This window comes from Fusarium mangiferae, assembly GCF_900044065.1.
Source record: "Fusarium mangiferae strain MRC7560 genome assembly, contig: FMAN_scaffold007, whole genome shotgun sequence".
Taxonomy (NCBI): domain Eukaryota; kingdom Fungi; phylum Ascomycota; class Sordariomycetes; order Hypocreales; family Nectriaceae; genus Fusarium; species Fusarium mangiferae.
This window is the reverse complement of record NW_024573927.1, coordinates 2,180,559-2,194,349: the sequence shown is the minus strand read 5'-3', so window position 1 is coordinate 2,194,349 and position 13,791 is coordinate 2,180,559. Positions and strand designations below refer to the sequence as shown.

The 13,791-nt window shown below is 50.0% G+C and overlaps 6 protein-coding genes across 6 annotated transcripts; 3 read left to right on the top strand and 3 right to left on the bottom strand.

Annotated features, from left to right (window-relative positions):
- Window positions 1-49: 49 nt before the first annotated feature.
- Window positions 50-2,512, bottom strand: FMAN_13934 (putative isp4 protein; the record flags this gene model as incomplete). Its single annotated transcript, XM_041833466.1, has 4 exons — window positions 50-247; window positions 304-1,565; window positions 1,617-1,683; window positions 1,733-2,512. The coding sequence occupies 4 exons, from the start codon at window positions 2,510-2,512 to the stop codon at window positions 50-52; spliced, it is 2,307 nt and encodes a 768-aa protein (XP_041683827.1).
- A 702-nt stretch (window positions 2,513-3,214) lies between these two features.
- Window positions 3,215-4,688, top strand: FMAN_13933 (uncharacterized protein; the record flags this gene model as incomplete). The annotated part of the gene is made up of 4 exons (XM_041833465.1): window positions 3,215-3,270; window positions 3,322-3,541; window positions 3,593-4,142; window positions 4,198-4,688. 4 exons carry the CDS (start codon window positions 3,215-3,217, stop codon window positions 4,686-4,688), a joined length of 1,317 nt encoding a protein of 438 aa, XP_041683826.1.
- An 89-nt stretch (window positions 4,689-4,777) lies between these two features.
- Window positions 4,778-5,731, bottom strand: FMAN_13932 (uncharacterized protein; the record flags this gene model as incomplete). Its single annotated transcript, XM_041833464.1, has 2 exons — window positions 4,778-5,159; window positions 5,208-5,731. The coding sequence occupies 2 exons, from the start codon at window positions 5,729-5,731 to the stop codon at window positions 4,778-4,780; spliced, it is 906 nt and encodes a 301-aa protein (XP_041683825.1).
- Window positions 5,732-6,843: 1,112 nt separating this feature from the next.
- On the top strand, window positions 6,844-8,301 carry FMAN_13931 (uncharacterized protein; the record flags this gene model as incomplete). The annotated part of the gene is made up of 1 exon (XM_041833462.1): window positions 6,844-8,301. The coding sequence occupies one exon, from the start codon at window positions 6,844-6,846 to the stop codon at window positions 8,299-8,301; it is 1,458 nt and encodes a 485-aa protein (XP_041683824.1).
- A 548-nt stretch (window positions 8,302-8,849) lies between these two features.
- Window positions 8,850-9,602, bottom strand: FMAN_13930 (uncharacterized protein; the record flags this gene model as incomplete). Its single annotated transcript, XM_041833461.1, has 1 exon — window positions 8,850-9,602. One exon carries the CDS (start codon window positions 9,600-9,602, stop codon window positions 8,850-8,852), a length of 753 nt encoding a protein of 250 aa, XP_041683823.1.
- Window positions 9,603-12,077: 2,475 nt separating this feature from the next.
- FMAN_13929 (uncharacterized protein) lies at window positions 12,078-13,690 on the top strand (the record flags this gene model as incomplete). Its single annotated transcript, XM_041833460.1, has 3 exons — window positions 12,078-12,297; window positions 12,346-12,446; window positions 12,497-13,690. 3 exons carry the CDS (start codon window positions 12,078-12,080, stop codon window positions 13,688-13,690), a joined length of 1,515 nt encoding a protein of 504 aa, XP_041683822.1.
- Window positions 13,691-13,791: the final 101 nt, after the last annotated feature.

Sequence of the window (13,791 nt, the reverse complement as noted above, 5' to 3'; positions counted from 1 at the left end):
CAATACAAATACAAAAATCAAGACACACAATCAATGTTCAAACACAGTCTTAATTCCAAGTAGATGGCCCAAACGTCTCATTGGTGCCTAGCTTCTTCCACGGAGTACCCAGACCGTCCGCCGTCGTGCCCTGGACGTTGTTTCCCCACCAGCTAAGACTAACGCCGGGAAAGACGAGGGCGAAGAAAATCACAATAGCAGAAATCGCAAGACCAGAGTCAAGTGCCGCGGATAGGACGTAATTGTACTATGTGATGTTAGCTATGCGGATCACTGACGCGAAGCTTTGTCGCCGAGACTCACCTTTGCCCACCAATGCGGATACTTTCCACGAATCCACTTGTTGAAGATAAACGAGACTGCAAACGCGGAACTGTAGTTGATACCAGTAGCGGGAGGTACATTGCCAGTGCCAGCGAAGAAGAGAGGCCAGTGAAGATTACGTAGCAATTTGCTGTTGGGATACTTCTTCTTGAGGAAGAATGTCACTACAGGGAGAAGTGCTCCAAGCCAGAACAGGTGCAACAGTCCAGAGTAGATCTTGCCCACGCTGTACAAACGGGCGGGGCCGACAGCTCCCCAAACGATACTGGAGGAGAAATTGACGCGACCTTGAGGACAAGTGTACTTGTTAGGCTGATCGCTCTCGCAGATGTCCTTGACGTGGTGCAACATCCACAGAACAACAGCGTTCTGAGTGAGCGATCCAACGATGCACGCCGTCAACTGTGCGACAAATAGGGTACGACGAGGAATCTTCATGTACAGCCCGAGCTTCATGTCTGAGGCAAAGATCATCGCTTGACTTAGTCCTGTGTATGCGTAGAACTTGAAGATCAACATGACGACTGGCTTTCCAGGAATGGCGTATCCAGAAATAATCTCACCAAGGACAGTGAGGACATTACTGTTGAGATTCGCGACAGCATAGACGCTTCCAGTGGGAATGAGGTAAAACGCTGCGAGACCAAAGGCTAAGAAGACACCCCAGACAGGCATCTGTGTGTCGTATACCTCTTGTACCATGATGGTGAGACCAAGCACGATTACAGTCAGTGCGGCGTACCACCACCATGGAGCATCGGGGTATCTCTCAATCAGCCGAGCATGAATATCCTTCTTTCTCTGTGGATTGAAGGCACCGACAATCTGCTTCCAGTAATTAAGGAAGATATACGTCGGAACGCAAGTCATTGTCGCAAAAGAGATACCGTAGCTAAGGGCGAAAGTGACCGGCATGAAGATGGGACTGTAATCCTTGTAGTCTTCTGGTGAGAAGTTTCCATGTCGATCAACGACACGCGAGGCGTTGAAGACATTGCCAGTGTTGTCATAGATGTCGCCGCCTGAGAAGGGCAAATAAGCGGTGTACCAAGTGTTTGTGTAGTACAGAATTGGTGTGACGAGGGCGAAGAGAATGACCCATCCGGCGAAAACGTTAGCTTGTGCCCAGAAGGGAACGACGAGGGGAGAGCCGTTGTATGCGATCTGAGACCAGTCAAACGTGGTGGGGAGATAGGCCAGGCCGGTTGACATGCCGAAAAGGTTGTTGACGACGATGTTGTCTAACAGAAGTCAGTACGACGAAGTAAGAGTGAGTTAAGCGGTCAATTTACTCGGTGCAGCCCAGCAAATGAAGGCAAAGGTGCTTAGTCCAGTGAAGATGAATCCAGGAAGCCAGTACTAAAAGGCCGTCAGCGGCGATACCAAAGAAAAGGAGACAATTGCCTACCCAGAGCCAACCACCAGCGAAGACATAAACAAAGAACCGATACCTCGAGATACTCCACCCATCAGCCTTCGGGTTAGCCCTCCCATGCAACGTCTGAAACAGCGCCGCGTTAGCCAGCGTCGAAGGCCAAACCATATGCGGCGGCTCAACGATAAACCTGTACGCCATACCCGCCATTCCAAGACCAAACAGCTGCATCGTAAGCGCGAGTAAGAATTGATACCCAACAGGAGTCTTCAGCCCCAAGAACGCAGGCGCAACTTGCGCTTGGATGATGTCCGTCGCCCAAGACGGCCCAAACGAAAGGTTCGACATGATGGTGATGAGCGCATGTTCCTTGATGTTAAAGTGATGATCGGGGTTGAGCGCAATTTCTCTCCCGAATACTGTGAATCTCATGATGGGAAGGGCGTGCGCAAGGGCTCTTCCGGCTGGATATGCGACTAATTGCGCGACGAGGGATGAGATGGTTACACTGGGATATCTCATCGAGAAGAACTGATTGATCCCAGTGCCGAGGACGGTGAACAGAAGACCTAAAGTCCACGCACGGAGCGTGTTGACGGGCATAGAGGGATCATCGACATTGGGGACATTTGCTCTGACTTCAGGCTGGGGCGAGTTGTCAGAGTCAATGTCGTAGTGTTCATCTATACCGCTGATGGCGAATGCAGTAGCTTTGTCGGGATTGTCGATGATTTCTTCTGATGTGCCTTCAATTGTGCCGTCTTCTTGTCTTGAAGGCCCAAGATTGTCGGCATACTCGACCTTGGGTGCCATGATGGCTCTCAATCACAGGGCAATGCCTTACAAATTGTATCAAAACAAGACAAAGGTGTGATCTTCTGGGGATGCATTGCTCTCTTGGCGCGAAAGTCTCGGCATTTTATAACTTTGTCTTATCGCGAGTAATGTCACATTCGATGCTACTCCCCTCCCCGGATTTCGGCAAACGTTAGTTTATCATGCCCCTCATGCAAGAAGAAGGTCCAAGCGATGTTGTCATTTGAGCTAGTTTTTAATTGGTCGCCGGATCATCAGGTCCTTAGCTTCGGAGTTATGGAGAATAATTGCTACCCCTCGGGGGGCAAGAAAATAGCAAACCTTACTGCAGGGTGTCAAAATAAACTTAGCAAAAGTCATCCTAAACTTAGGCTATATTACCTAAATTCTTTTGTCACTCAGGGTTGAGGTCCTGAGTTTTCTTTCCTCCCCTAGCTACCCTACCTTATCTTGACACTTTGACTAGTTCTTGATTAGAGGTTGCCACTTCGAAACGATAGAGTGAGGTTTGTTGCGGGGTAGTTGAGTGAAGGAAGGTCCAGCCTTGATTTGTCACGAGATATCGTATCAGCTCCGGTTACGGGCGTCGCATCACTAATAAAACCGCCAGCTTCAACGTCTGATTAGCATATTTTTGTTCTTGAACCTTATCTTTCATTCCTTTCCAGCTTAGTCTAAAGTCAACAATAAATCTCAACTATGGCTCATTCAGTGGCACCTCTGAACAAGGACTCGTCAATCCTCATCATCGGAGCGTAAGTCTTAGCCCCACCAATACACCGTCAAGGCTAATCTCTTAATTCTAGGGGCACATTCGGTATCAGTACAGCCTACCATCTAGCTAAGTGTGGCTATACCAACATCACTTGCATTGACCGCCACCCATGGCCCAGTCTAGACTCTGCTGGTCACGACTTGAACAAGGTGATGCGTACTGAGTACGACGAACCACTTTACACGCGCCTTGCTCTTGAAGCACTCGACGCTTGGAGAGATCCAGAATGGCATGAGGTGTTTTTTGAGACAGTACGTGGCTAATATTGATTACGGTCCTCGCGAGTTAGACTAACAAAGCAGGGACGTGTCACTACTACGATGGGTGACAAGAAAGCCGAGTCATTTCTTGAAAAGTCTTATGAGAACCTGAAGAGGGCGGGAAAGGCCCAAAATTTAGAGCTCATCAGTGGCAGAGACGAGATTGTCAAACGTGTTCCCCAATTGAAGAATGCCGTTGGGATCGAGACCTGGAAAGGTCTTTACAACAGTCTCGGAGGATGGGTCCACGCTCGAAAAGCCCTTGAGAAATGGGCATCTAAGTCTGAGAACATGGGAGTCAAGTTCACATCAGGCCTTAGTGGTACGATGACCAGCCTTGAGCTCGATTCTTCTGGCTCAATGACCGGGATCCGCGTTGCTTCTGGTGAGGTTCTTCGCGCGGATCACTACATCCTTAGCACGGGTGCTGCATCGCCACAATTACTGCCCGAGTTGTCGCAGCAGCTATGGTCAAAGTGCTGGACTTTGGGTCATATTCAGCTGACCGATGAAGAAGCTGCTGAGTGGAAGGGTGTTCCAGTGATTGATAACTATGAGCTTGGGTTCATGTTTGAGCCAGATCCAGATACAAGTGGGTTGCACTTCATATTACACCTGCCCGAAATACAACTGCTAATGAGAATCAGAACTGATCAAGATCTGCGACAATAACCCCGGGTATCAATACCGAAAAGGCACCTTCGTCGATGAGGACGGTAACACAACTAATTACTCAATCCCCCGCTACTCAAGCGACCATCCAGAAGACGGCATCCCCCACGAAGCCGAAGTCGCCATCAGAAACTTCATCAACACCGTCATGCCCCAATTCTCCGATCGGCCTCTCCTCGATGCTCGTGTATGCTGGTGTACCGATTCACCCGATGCACATTGGCTCATCGATCGCCACCCCAAGCATAAAGATCTTCTCCTCGCAACAGGCGATTCTGGGCACGCGTTCAAGATGTTTCCTATCATTGGGAAGTACATCGCCGATGCGTTGGAAGGTCGTGATACGGGATTGAGGAAAGAATGGGCTTATGGAGGACGAGTTGCGAAACCGACTTCGCATCGACCTGATACTGAGATTAAGGACTTGAGGGATGTCATGGGTATCAAGACAGAAACGAAGTTGTAGATTATTATTCAATGCACAGCTAGTAAATCTCTATACGGTGCAAAAGATCTCAAGGCGGTATGCACACAGCTCCGGTCATATTGACTTCTCTAAGGACTTTCACAGCCCTCATAGTAGTCATAAACCGAAACATCATCAATCTGAATCTTGACTGTTCCCGCCGCCGGCTCGCTCGTACAGAAGAACCCAATCGACAACCTCTGATCATCATTCTCAGCAGTGATACGATACTCCTGCTCATAATACTGATCCTGCACAATTGCCTGATCGCCATCAACAGCAAGAAACAGTCTGTTCGCGCCCCCGGAACCAGCGAATGTACCGATTCTGCATTCGTCTGATTCAAGAGGCTGGCCTTCAATCAGCGCATAGTGGAATTTAAAGACGTATTCTTGTCCGGCGACGGTGTTGGTTAGTTCTTGAAGGATGGATGAACTTCCTCCCACCGCAGCGTCGGGGTAAGAATATGCCCTGTATTAGTTAGTAGTGTTGTTTGTGAGGGGGGAGGGATGAGCTGACATAGAGCGGGCTCCTGTTCTGGGAAAATTGGTGGTTAGAGTTGAGACACCGAGCAAGATCCACGGGTCGACGGTAGGGTCTCCGTTGCCGTCTAGATTATCGAAAGACGGGTTCTTGACGTAGTTGGTGTAAACCCCCGTGAACTCGCACACCGGCGCAGCAGAAGTCGTTGCAGTCGCTGTTGTAGAGACATCGGTGCTGGTAGACGCAAACTCGGTAGTGGTTGCGTCAAGCGTCGCGGTGGAGGTGAACGAGGTCGAAGAATCGCCAGCCGTGGTTGAGGCCTCAGAAGAAAAGGTAGTCGCCGAGCTCTCAACGGACGTGACGGCCGAGGAACTTTCGACCGTTGCCGAAGTCTCAGCTGAGAGTGAGCTCGTCACAGTTGAAGAAGCTTCGGCCGTAGCCGTGCCGGAGGTTTCCAATCCTGAGCTCGTAGCTCGGGTGATGGGCTTGCAAGGACCAGCGCTAGTCTGCCCGTAAAGAGCAAAAGCTGCAACGACAGCTGAGTACTTCAGCAACAACATATTTACAAAGAACGAATTAAAGAGCGGAATGGCGTCGAAGCGCAAAGTTGAAGAACGAGTGAATGATGGTTCCAAAAAAACATTTTAGGGGCTCAGCTGGATTTAATACTCCTTCATGAAAGACTTTGGTAATCTCCGAGAGGGCGCTATTGGCTTGGAAATTCGATAGTTCACGATAGCGCGAAGTGGTGTTTGTAGCTTATTTCAGCCTAGCTGATGCGATAAGAGATAAGATTAGATAAGATCAGACTCGGCGTCTTTATACCAATTACAAAAGATATACACTTACAGATCTTAAGTTCATTCCCGAGTTACTATTCTCCTTGTTTCGTTTAATAGTCAAATAAGCAATCCATGCTCAGCTTCGCATAAGTTACAGGGCTAGATGTTCAAGACGCTCTGGAATGTGACGATGTGCGTGCCGTCCCTAGTGTGATGGAGAGTGATGATCGCCCCAGCCTGTATCAATGCATTGTCGGACGGATGACATTCCAGGCCTTGTACAAGTCAAAAGGTCTTGTTCGCGTGTGCCATCCGCCGCAATATTCTGTATCCTGCTCTGATTGCAACACCTCAGCCCCATCTCCCTGTCCTACCAAGCTCCCCCTCCTCGTCCTACATTCTTGCGACAATATCACATACCACCCGTTCCTTCGTGCAACACAAACGAAAAGCGGTAGTTACCCCTCGATATGTGATATCAGCCAAGTCTAGAGTCTATGTCACAGAGAGCAAGCGGTGTTCACATGTAAGCATCTCTATCCTCTATATCTTGCCTAGCGGTGTATTCGGATCTGTGATGTAATTAGCTGCGGGTGAGTGCATATACGACGGCAGTTTCTGCACCTTTGAGCCTTTTGGGCAGGTATCTTGGAATTGTGGCGGGCTGAGCGATGTATGTCTCATTCGTACTGGGATGTCATTGGTGGTGCAGATTCCGTGTCACGTCGGCTGGTGCTGATCCGTAAGAGACTCCGCGTCTTCTTTTCAGCTCGACCTATACGTCAATCAAGAACCTCTTTTGTATATAAAGTCGAAGGCATCAAACCACTTCTAATTTACTCACATCTTCAAGCAATTTCACTGTCTTTGTATCGACGTGACCGTTCATCATGGCTACACCCGCTTTCACAGCCCACAACCCCCTCGGCAAACAGCTCTCCGAGCTGACTGCACACCATCTCTCATCCCACCACAACAATGGTAAACGCCTCCCTGGGCAGACCACACTCCCCCTCACAGCCCACCGCCCCATTGGCAAATGGCTCCCTGGGCAACGCCCAGCAATTCAGGACTGGATCGCCTCTAAGCTCAAGCAAGCCAGAAAGAGAAACTTTGCTGCTCTTGATCCCAACCCCAAGATCGATGCTTTTCAGAAGCTCGTCAATGGCACTCCGTACCTCAAAACTCTTGCCAATGATATGTTTACCCAATCTTCCAAGCACTATGATCCCACTGGTGAACCAGCCCTCAAGACCTTTGATCAGTTCATCGAGGTTGTCAGTCTCATTATTCAATCTGCCCCTCCCTTCTTTGATAAGCAGGACCCTCCTACTGCTATGGGCATGATTGGGTTTCCTATCAATGCTGTTCTTGATTGGCCGATGGGAACCGTCGCGGGGTATGAGTTCTGGCTTCTCCCTGAGGTCAACGCTTCTTTCAAGGGTATCCTTGACACTTGGGGCTCCTTCTTGGAATCTCCTGCCTCTCAGTCTGGTCTAGAGGGCTGGTTGTCTGAGGATGCGCTGCATATGCTCGCCACTGTAGCCAACACTGGTGAGGACGGTGGCCCAACATTTGACAAGATCTTCGTCTGCGACCCCGATGACAAATACTACGGCTACAAGTCCTGGGACAATTTCTTCATCAGAGAGTTCAAAGATGGTATGCGCCCCATCGTCTGCCCAGACAACGCCCCTCCAACTCCAGAATACCCTGATCCAACCCTCGTCATCACCAACGCATGCGAGTCGGCGCCCCTCCAAGTTGCCGAGGGCGTGAAGCTTCACGATCAATTCTGGCTCAAGTCCCAGCCCTACTCCCTCGACAGAATGCTCAACTCCAACCCTAACACAAGCAAACTCGTCGACGGAACTGTGTACCAGGCCTTCCTTAGCGCAAAGAGCTACCATCGCTGGCACGCGCCCGTCAGTGGTAAGGTCATTGACATTGAGCTTGTTCCCGGGTCTTACTACAGTGAGAACTACTTTGAAGGCCTGGCGGGCAATCCGGATGATCCTGATCCCGCGGCGCCAAACTACTCGCAGCCTTACATCAGCGCTGTAGCTACGCGGGGCATCATCTGGATTCAGGCTGACAACCCCAAGATTGGACTGATGGCTATTGTGTTCATCGGCATGGCTGAAGTGTCAGGCTGTGAGTTTATCGTTGAGAAGGACGCTCATATCACCAAAGGGCAGCAGATTGGCATGTTTCACTTTGGCGGGAGTTCGCACTGCATGATCTTCCAGCCCGGTGTCAAGCTCTTGTGGAAGCGCCCGCCTCCTTATGATATGGATACGGAGGATAACAGCCGCGTTAATAGTCTGCTTGCTGTTGTTGGTAACTAGAGATATTTGACAGTGTGTCGTATTTGTCTCTATAGGTCTCTCTGGGGAGGAATCAGAGAGGCGATGGACGTGGTTGAAGAAGTTATGAAGGTGAGCCTCGCTTGCAGACGCAGTGTCATTCATTAACTGGGAATTGTGGGGGGTTATGGCGGGCACAGCATGGTCGGGGAGCACACGGGAGAGAATTTGGAGGGGGCAACGAGATTTCTAGTCTAGGAAAGAAATACAAGATTGTACTGTATGATACTTTCCGAACCTTGACACGATGCAGAGTAAGGTTTCAATCATCAGTATCCTTCCTTCAAGGCCATCCAAATTTTCGTAGCGACACAATATCATGACCTGGACTGGTAAAGAATAACATACTGCAGGTAAATCCCTGCGACTTCTGCGCACGAAAGGTTAGCTCATTCAATGAGGTGAGATACTTTATGAAGCCACTTACTTCTGTAGGGACGATGGCTCGCTTGCGTCAAAATGCAATGCATGGCAGTCCTCAGACCACCTAAGCTCTATTCGCGCTCATGAAGTTGGTACGAGCACGCTATTCAGCGGCTGTTCATGTCGTTGGTGAGGATCTCGTTCCACTTGCGATACCCAAACTGATTCAAGTGAACATTGTCCTCGCTCATGATCCCCGCCTGATCATCTCCAAAAGGTAGGAACACGCATCCATGCTCATCAGCAATAGCCTTGAGCTTGTTGTTCGCATCCTCAATCACATCAAGTCCCAGACCGCGCTGGATGAACAACGCAGTGATGACAACAGTCATGTCGGGAAACTCAGTGCGCAGCTGCTTGACCACTGCGCCATAAGCATCCGCATCCCCCTTTCGAAGACCCTGCTTCTTGAGGTTGTTGGATCCCATGTGGATGTACATAGTCTTGAGATTCGGCTGGTGCTGCTTCAGAAGGCGGACGAGACCTTGATCCATGCGGTACTGAACATTCAAGATCTTGTCGCCGCCAACACCGAGGTTGAGAATGCGCGAGTCCTTGTTGATGCTCAGCATTCGGCCGGTAGTCTTGAAGCGCTCGACTCCGCTGGCGCCAAGGAGGGCGGTGGTGTACTGGCCAGGGTTGTTCTTGATCTGTGGAGCGTGAGTGTTGTGGTGGGTTTGGTGAGAGCGAAGCTTGAACATTTCGTCGGCGGTCGGTTCGACGCTCACGAATTTACCGGTTGATTTAAAGCGCTCGAAGAGGCTGTCGCCGAGAACAGCGACGGTGAATTCACCCGGATTGGCCTTGATCTCGGGGACGTGGGTGTTGTGATGGGTCTCGTGAGATCGTTGCTTGAACATCTTGGGCGATTTAGCGATGGTCGTGATGGATATTCGTGGGGAAGAAGTGACGAACAAATGGACGCGCAGTCGAACGCCTTTTATGCTGCTGTTGAGAGAAAATCAATCAGCAAAGTTTGATCAAATGAGGCTCTTTCAACGCGCAAAGGTCAGCGCTGCCGAAGGAGTCATCCGGTCGAAGTCAACTTACAATGTCAAAAGCCGTTGTCTCGGGAATAACGGTTGTGGGTGCGCGTGCAGGGTTGAGAGTGGTTAGAGTTGGGAAGAGAAGGAAGCTAAAATGAGTCTAGCAGGGTTAAATTGCAGGGAATGGCTGCCTAAGGTCCAGTGGCATTCACTTGTTGCCCCGCTACGTACTGCCACTGGCACAAGCTGCCACTGAGTTATGCAAATTGTTTGTGCACTGGCATAAAGTGCTTGCTACCCTGTGACGCGACACAGATGAATTTGCCAGTGCAATCAAGTGCAATCATCCCAGTTCATGATGCAGCAGAGCATGATGGTAAAACACGTTTCGCGATTGTCTAGTAATGGTAAAGTCGATTGCATCAGCTATTGTTTATTGTTTGCCCAATATTGTTGTTCTTTGCCGATTGCCAAATTTATAGATTTCAAAGCAGACAGCAATGCACTGGTTATATTCGTCACATAACAGGAAACGATTGTGTGCAGCGTTTGGCAGCTGCAAGACCCTCTTGCCGCCACAGCCAGATTGATACCATGAACATCTGCAGATCAACCTTAAGATACAGACAAAAGCATGATGAACTTGACGCCTGCCAAGCCTCTTCGGTAGAAAACCGAGGTGTGCCAGCCACGCGTGTTTTGCATCCGCCAAGATGGACATACATATCCTGATGCGTCGGAAACGGATCTCGAGGGAACCTTCTTGGCCCCTTGGTTTACCTGCTGGTGGTTTTCTCCAAATGATCTGCAAGACACTAGAATTTTCTGTTTGTCAGTGAAAGCGCTTCCCCTCACGGCAGATGGCCCGGGTAGTAAACGCGGCGGTCAAATTACAAGCGTGATTCAATATCATGCAAAAGCCACATGGCAACCTACAATTTTGGCTATGCAGGATGTACCTCAAACCTCAGCTCAACATCAGCATTAATTCACTCAAATCAAATCTATATTCCCCAGACTCTTGTTCCCTTCCCCGCGATGGTTCGACATGCCAAGCAAATCCCCACGATTCCCGGGTTACCGGACGCCGAGAAAAGAAAAGGCACAAAGCCCTCATTCTCAACAACGGAACAGGGAAATACCATGACGAGTACCCAAGAGATCGCTCCACCAGAAGAAAAAAACTCGTTCGACTTGAGTACGCTTGGCAGACTTGGCAGTCTTGGCTGGCGCGTCGAAACGGCCGCATTCTCCAACTCGTCTCCATCCTCTCGTATGGTGTTCCCCATGGGGTCGGCGAGAGCTCTTTTTTCTGTTTTTAGAGATTCAGATGCAGATGTGAGAAGAAAAAAAGTCGAATGCTGTGATCTGAGATGATCTGATGTGCCCCATCCGTGCTTTTTTACCCCGGACTTGGCCGATGGCACTTGAATCACTATCAAGAGAGGACAATAGATTGGAACAAGTCGAGGAGATGGACTCTCACCTACCCCGATGATTCAACACATTAACCTCATTCCTATTGGCCGTCTTTATTTTAAGCATGAATAAGTTGGGGCACAAAAGGCGGAGCAAAGAGGAGGCCACGTCAAAAGTTTGGGGGTCAGCATAGTCTCACATCTCGCCTAAAACTGCACATCTCTCTCTTCTCTTCTCACCCCAAATTTTGCATTCGGAGCGCCAAGAAACAGCCAAGATGAAAAACCCCATCTGCATAAGCTTGCCATCGATGTGGTAATTCTTCCGCTCGTCCGCCACGTGTCGGCTATGTCGAATGCTGCAGCCTCAAATGATAGCCGCCCCTGAGATCGCTACTACACCTTCAGCTTCGTGGGTTGATCTGGCGATATTTTGAGCTGTCAACCCCAGAAAAAGACGCATTGCCAAAACGCGGAGCCGTTGTCACAGCCTTGGCATGTGGGGAGGACAGCAAAATCCGGGGAATCATGAGAAGATATCTACTTGCAAGATGCAGATATGGGTCGAGATTGTGAAGGAGATATGGCGAGCCTTGGCTGTAACCCTCGTGTGGATATTGTCCGAGGCTGTCACACGAATGAGAGCGATTGGATAAGGCGTTACAGCTGCCAAGACAAGCCTCGCGTGGCAATTGCATATGCTTGGCGTTGGATAACAGAATCTGCGATATGGAGAAGACACCTTGGGGTTTGTGGGGAGGTCCAGATATCTTTTCCCACGGGGTAAGAAATATCTTGGCTTGTGTATAAAACCGGTCCCCCATCCACCGCCCTTTCTCTCCCGTCGATCATCCAACATCGTCTTCTCAGGGTTGAAACTACTCCCCTTTCTTCATTCCCCGGCTTTCTTGATTTCAGCTTGGTAGCCAAGATGACAGCACATGATAATGTCTCCGCTCATCAAGAGCCTACGCGCCCCAACTCGTCTTCTGGCTCTGATATGAAGGCTGAGGCGAGGGGTATTGAGGAGGCGCGTGGTGAGAACTATGAGTATGTTGATAAGCAGACTGAGAGGGCTATCCTCAGAAAGCTTGACTATCGCATTATTCCGATGGTTATGTGGGTGTATCTGATGAATATGATGGATCGAGGTATGCCAATCTACTCTGCTAGACAATGAAGGGTCTAACAGATTGCAGTCAACATTGGAAATGCTCGTCTGTTCCGCATGGAAGAAGACTTGGGTCTTACAGGCAACGAGTTCCAACTCTCCGTCTCCGTACTCTTCGTCACCTACTGTGTAAGCTCCCCAAAGGCTCCCCCATTCTTTCCGAAGCTAATGCCCTTCAGCTCTTCGAGTCCCCCTCCAATCTCATCATCAAGAAGCTCAAACCCGCCTACTATCTCGCCGGCCTCACCATCGCCTGGGGCATCGTCGCCACCTGCAGCGCCTGGGTCAATAATCTCGGCGCCCTCGTCGCCTGCCGTCTCCTCCTCGGTCTTTGCGAAGCCGGTTTCTTCCCTGGTGTCGTGCTCTACCTTTCCATGTACTACGGGCGCAAGAGTCTTGCACTTCGTATCGCATACTTCTTCTCCACTGCTGCCATCTCCGGTGTCGCTGGTGGTCTTGTCGCGTACGGCATTAGCTTTATGGACGGTGCCATGGGCTGGAGTGCGTGGCGATGGATCATCCTTATTAATGGTGCACCTACCATCGCCACCGGTGTTGTCATTCCCTTTGTTCTGCCTAACAGCCCTGAGACTGCTAAGTTTCTTACTGAGGAGGATAAGATCAACCTGCAGAAGATTCATGATGAGCAGGTCGGTCGGGCTAGAAACAACCGAGAGCTTCTCAAGGAGGATGTTCTTGATGGTGTTAAGGACTGGACCACTTGGGTTTACTGCTTCGCTCTCTTCCCTACCTTGGCTATGCTCTACTCATTCGTCGTCTTCCTGCCCACCATTGTCAAGGCTATGGGTACCTGGTCATCAGCTGAGGTCCAAGCCATGACTGTCCCCGTCTACGCTATCGGAGCCATCACTTATCTCATCGGCGCTCGTCTCAGTGACATCACCCAGAAGAGAGGCTTCTTCGTCATGGGAGGCATCGGATCCGCCATCATTGGTTATGGTATGCTTATCGCTGGCAAAGGCGCCGCTGTCTCATACGCAGGCTGCTGTTTCGTCTCAATCGGCATCTTTCTCTCATCCGGTATTTCCTTCGCCTGGGTTCCCGCCAACAACCCTCGCTACGGAAAGCGAGCTTTCTCAACGGGTATGCATCTGACCATCGGTAACGCTTCTGGCGTCGCATCTCCCTTCCTCTTCTCTAGCCAGTATGCTCCACACTACCGCCCCGGGTACGGTGCCAGCATGGGGATGCTTGTTGTGTCGTTAGTCCTCAACATTATCCTCCATCTTCACTTCAAGCGACAGAACAAGCTTCGTGATGAGGGTAAGCAGGATTACTTGCTTGAGGGCAAGACTGAGGAGGAGATTGAGTCTATGGGTGAGAGAAGCCCGAGGTTCCGCTTTACTGTTTGAGTTTTGCAATTGTGGGAGAGTTTATTGGAATTTATAATGGATATTGATGACCTGAGAAGCGAGTTAGAGTATTTACCATGAATGTCAGTATGATTGATATA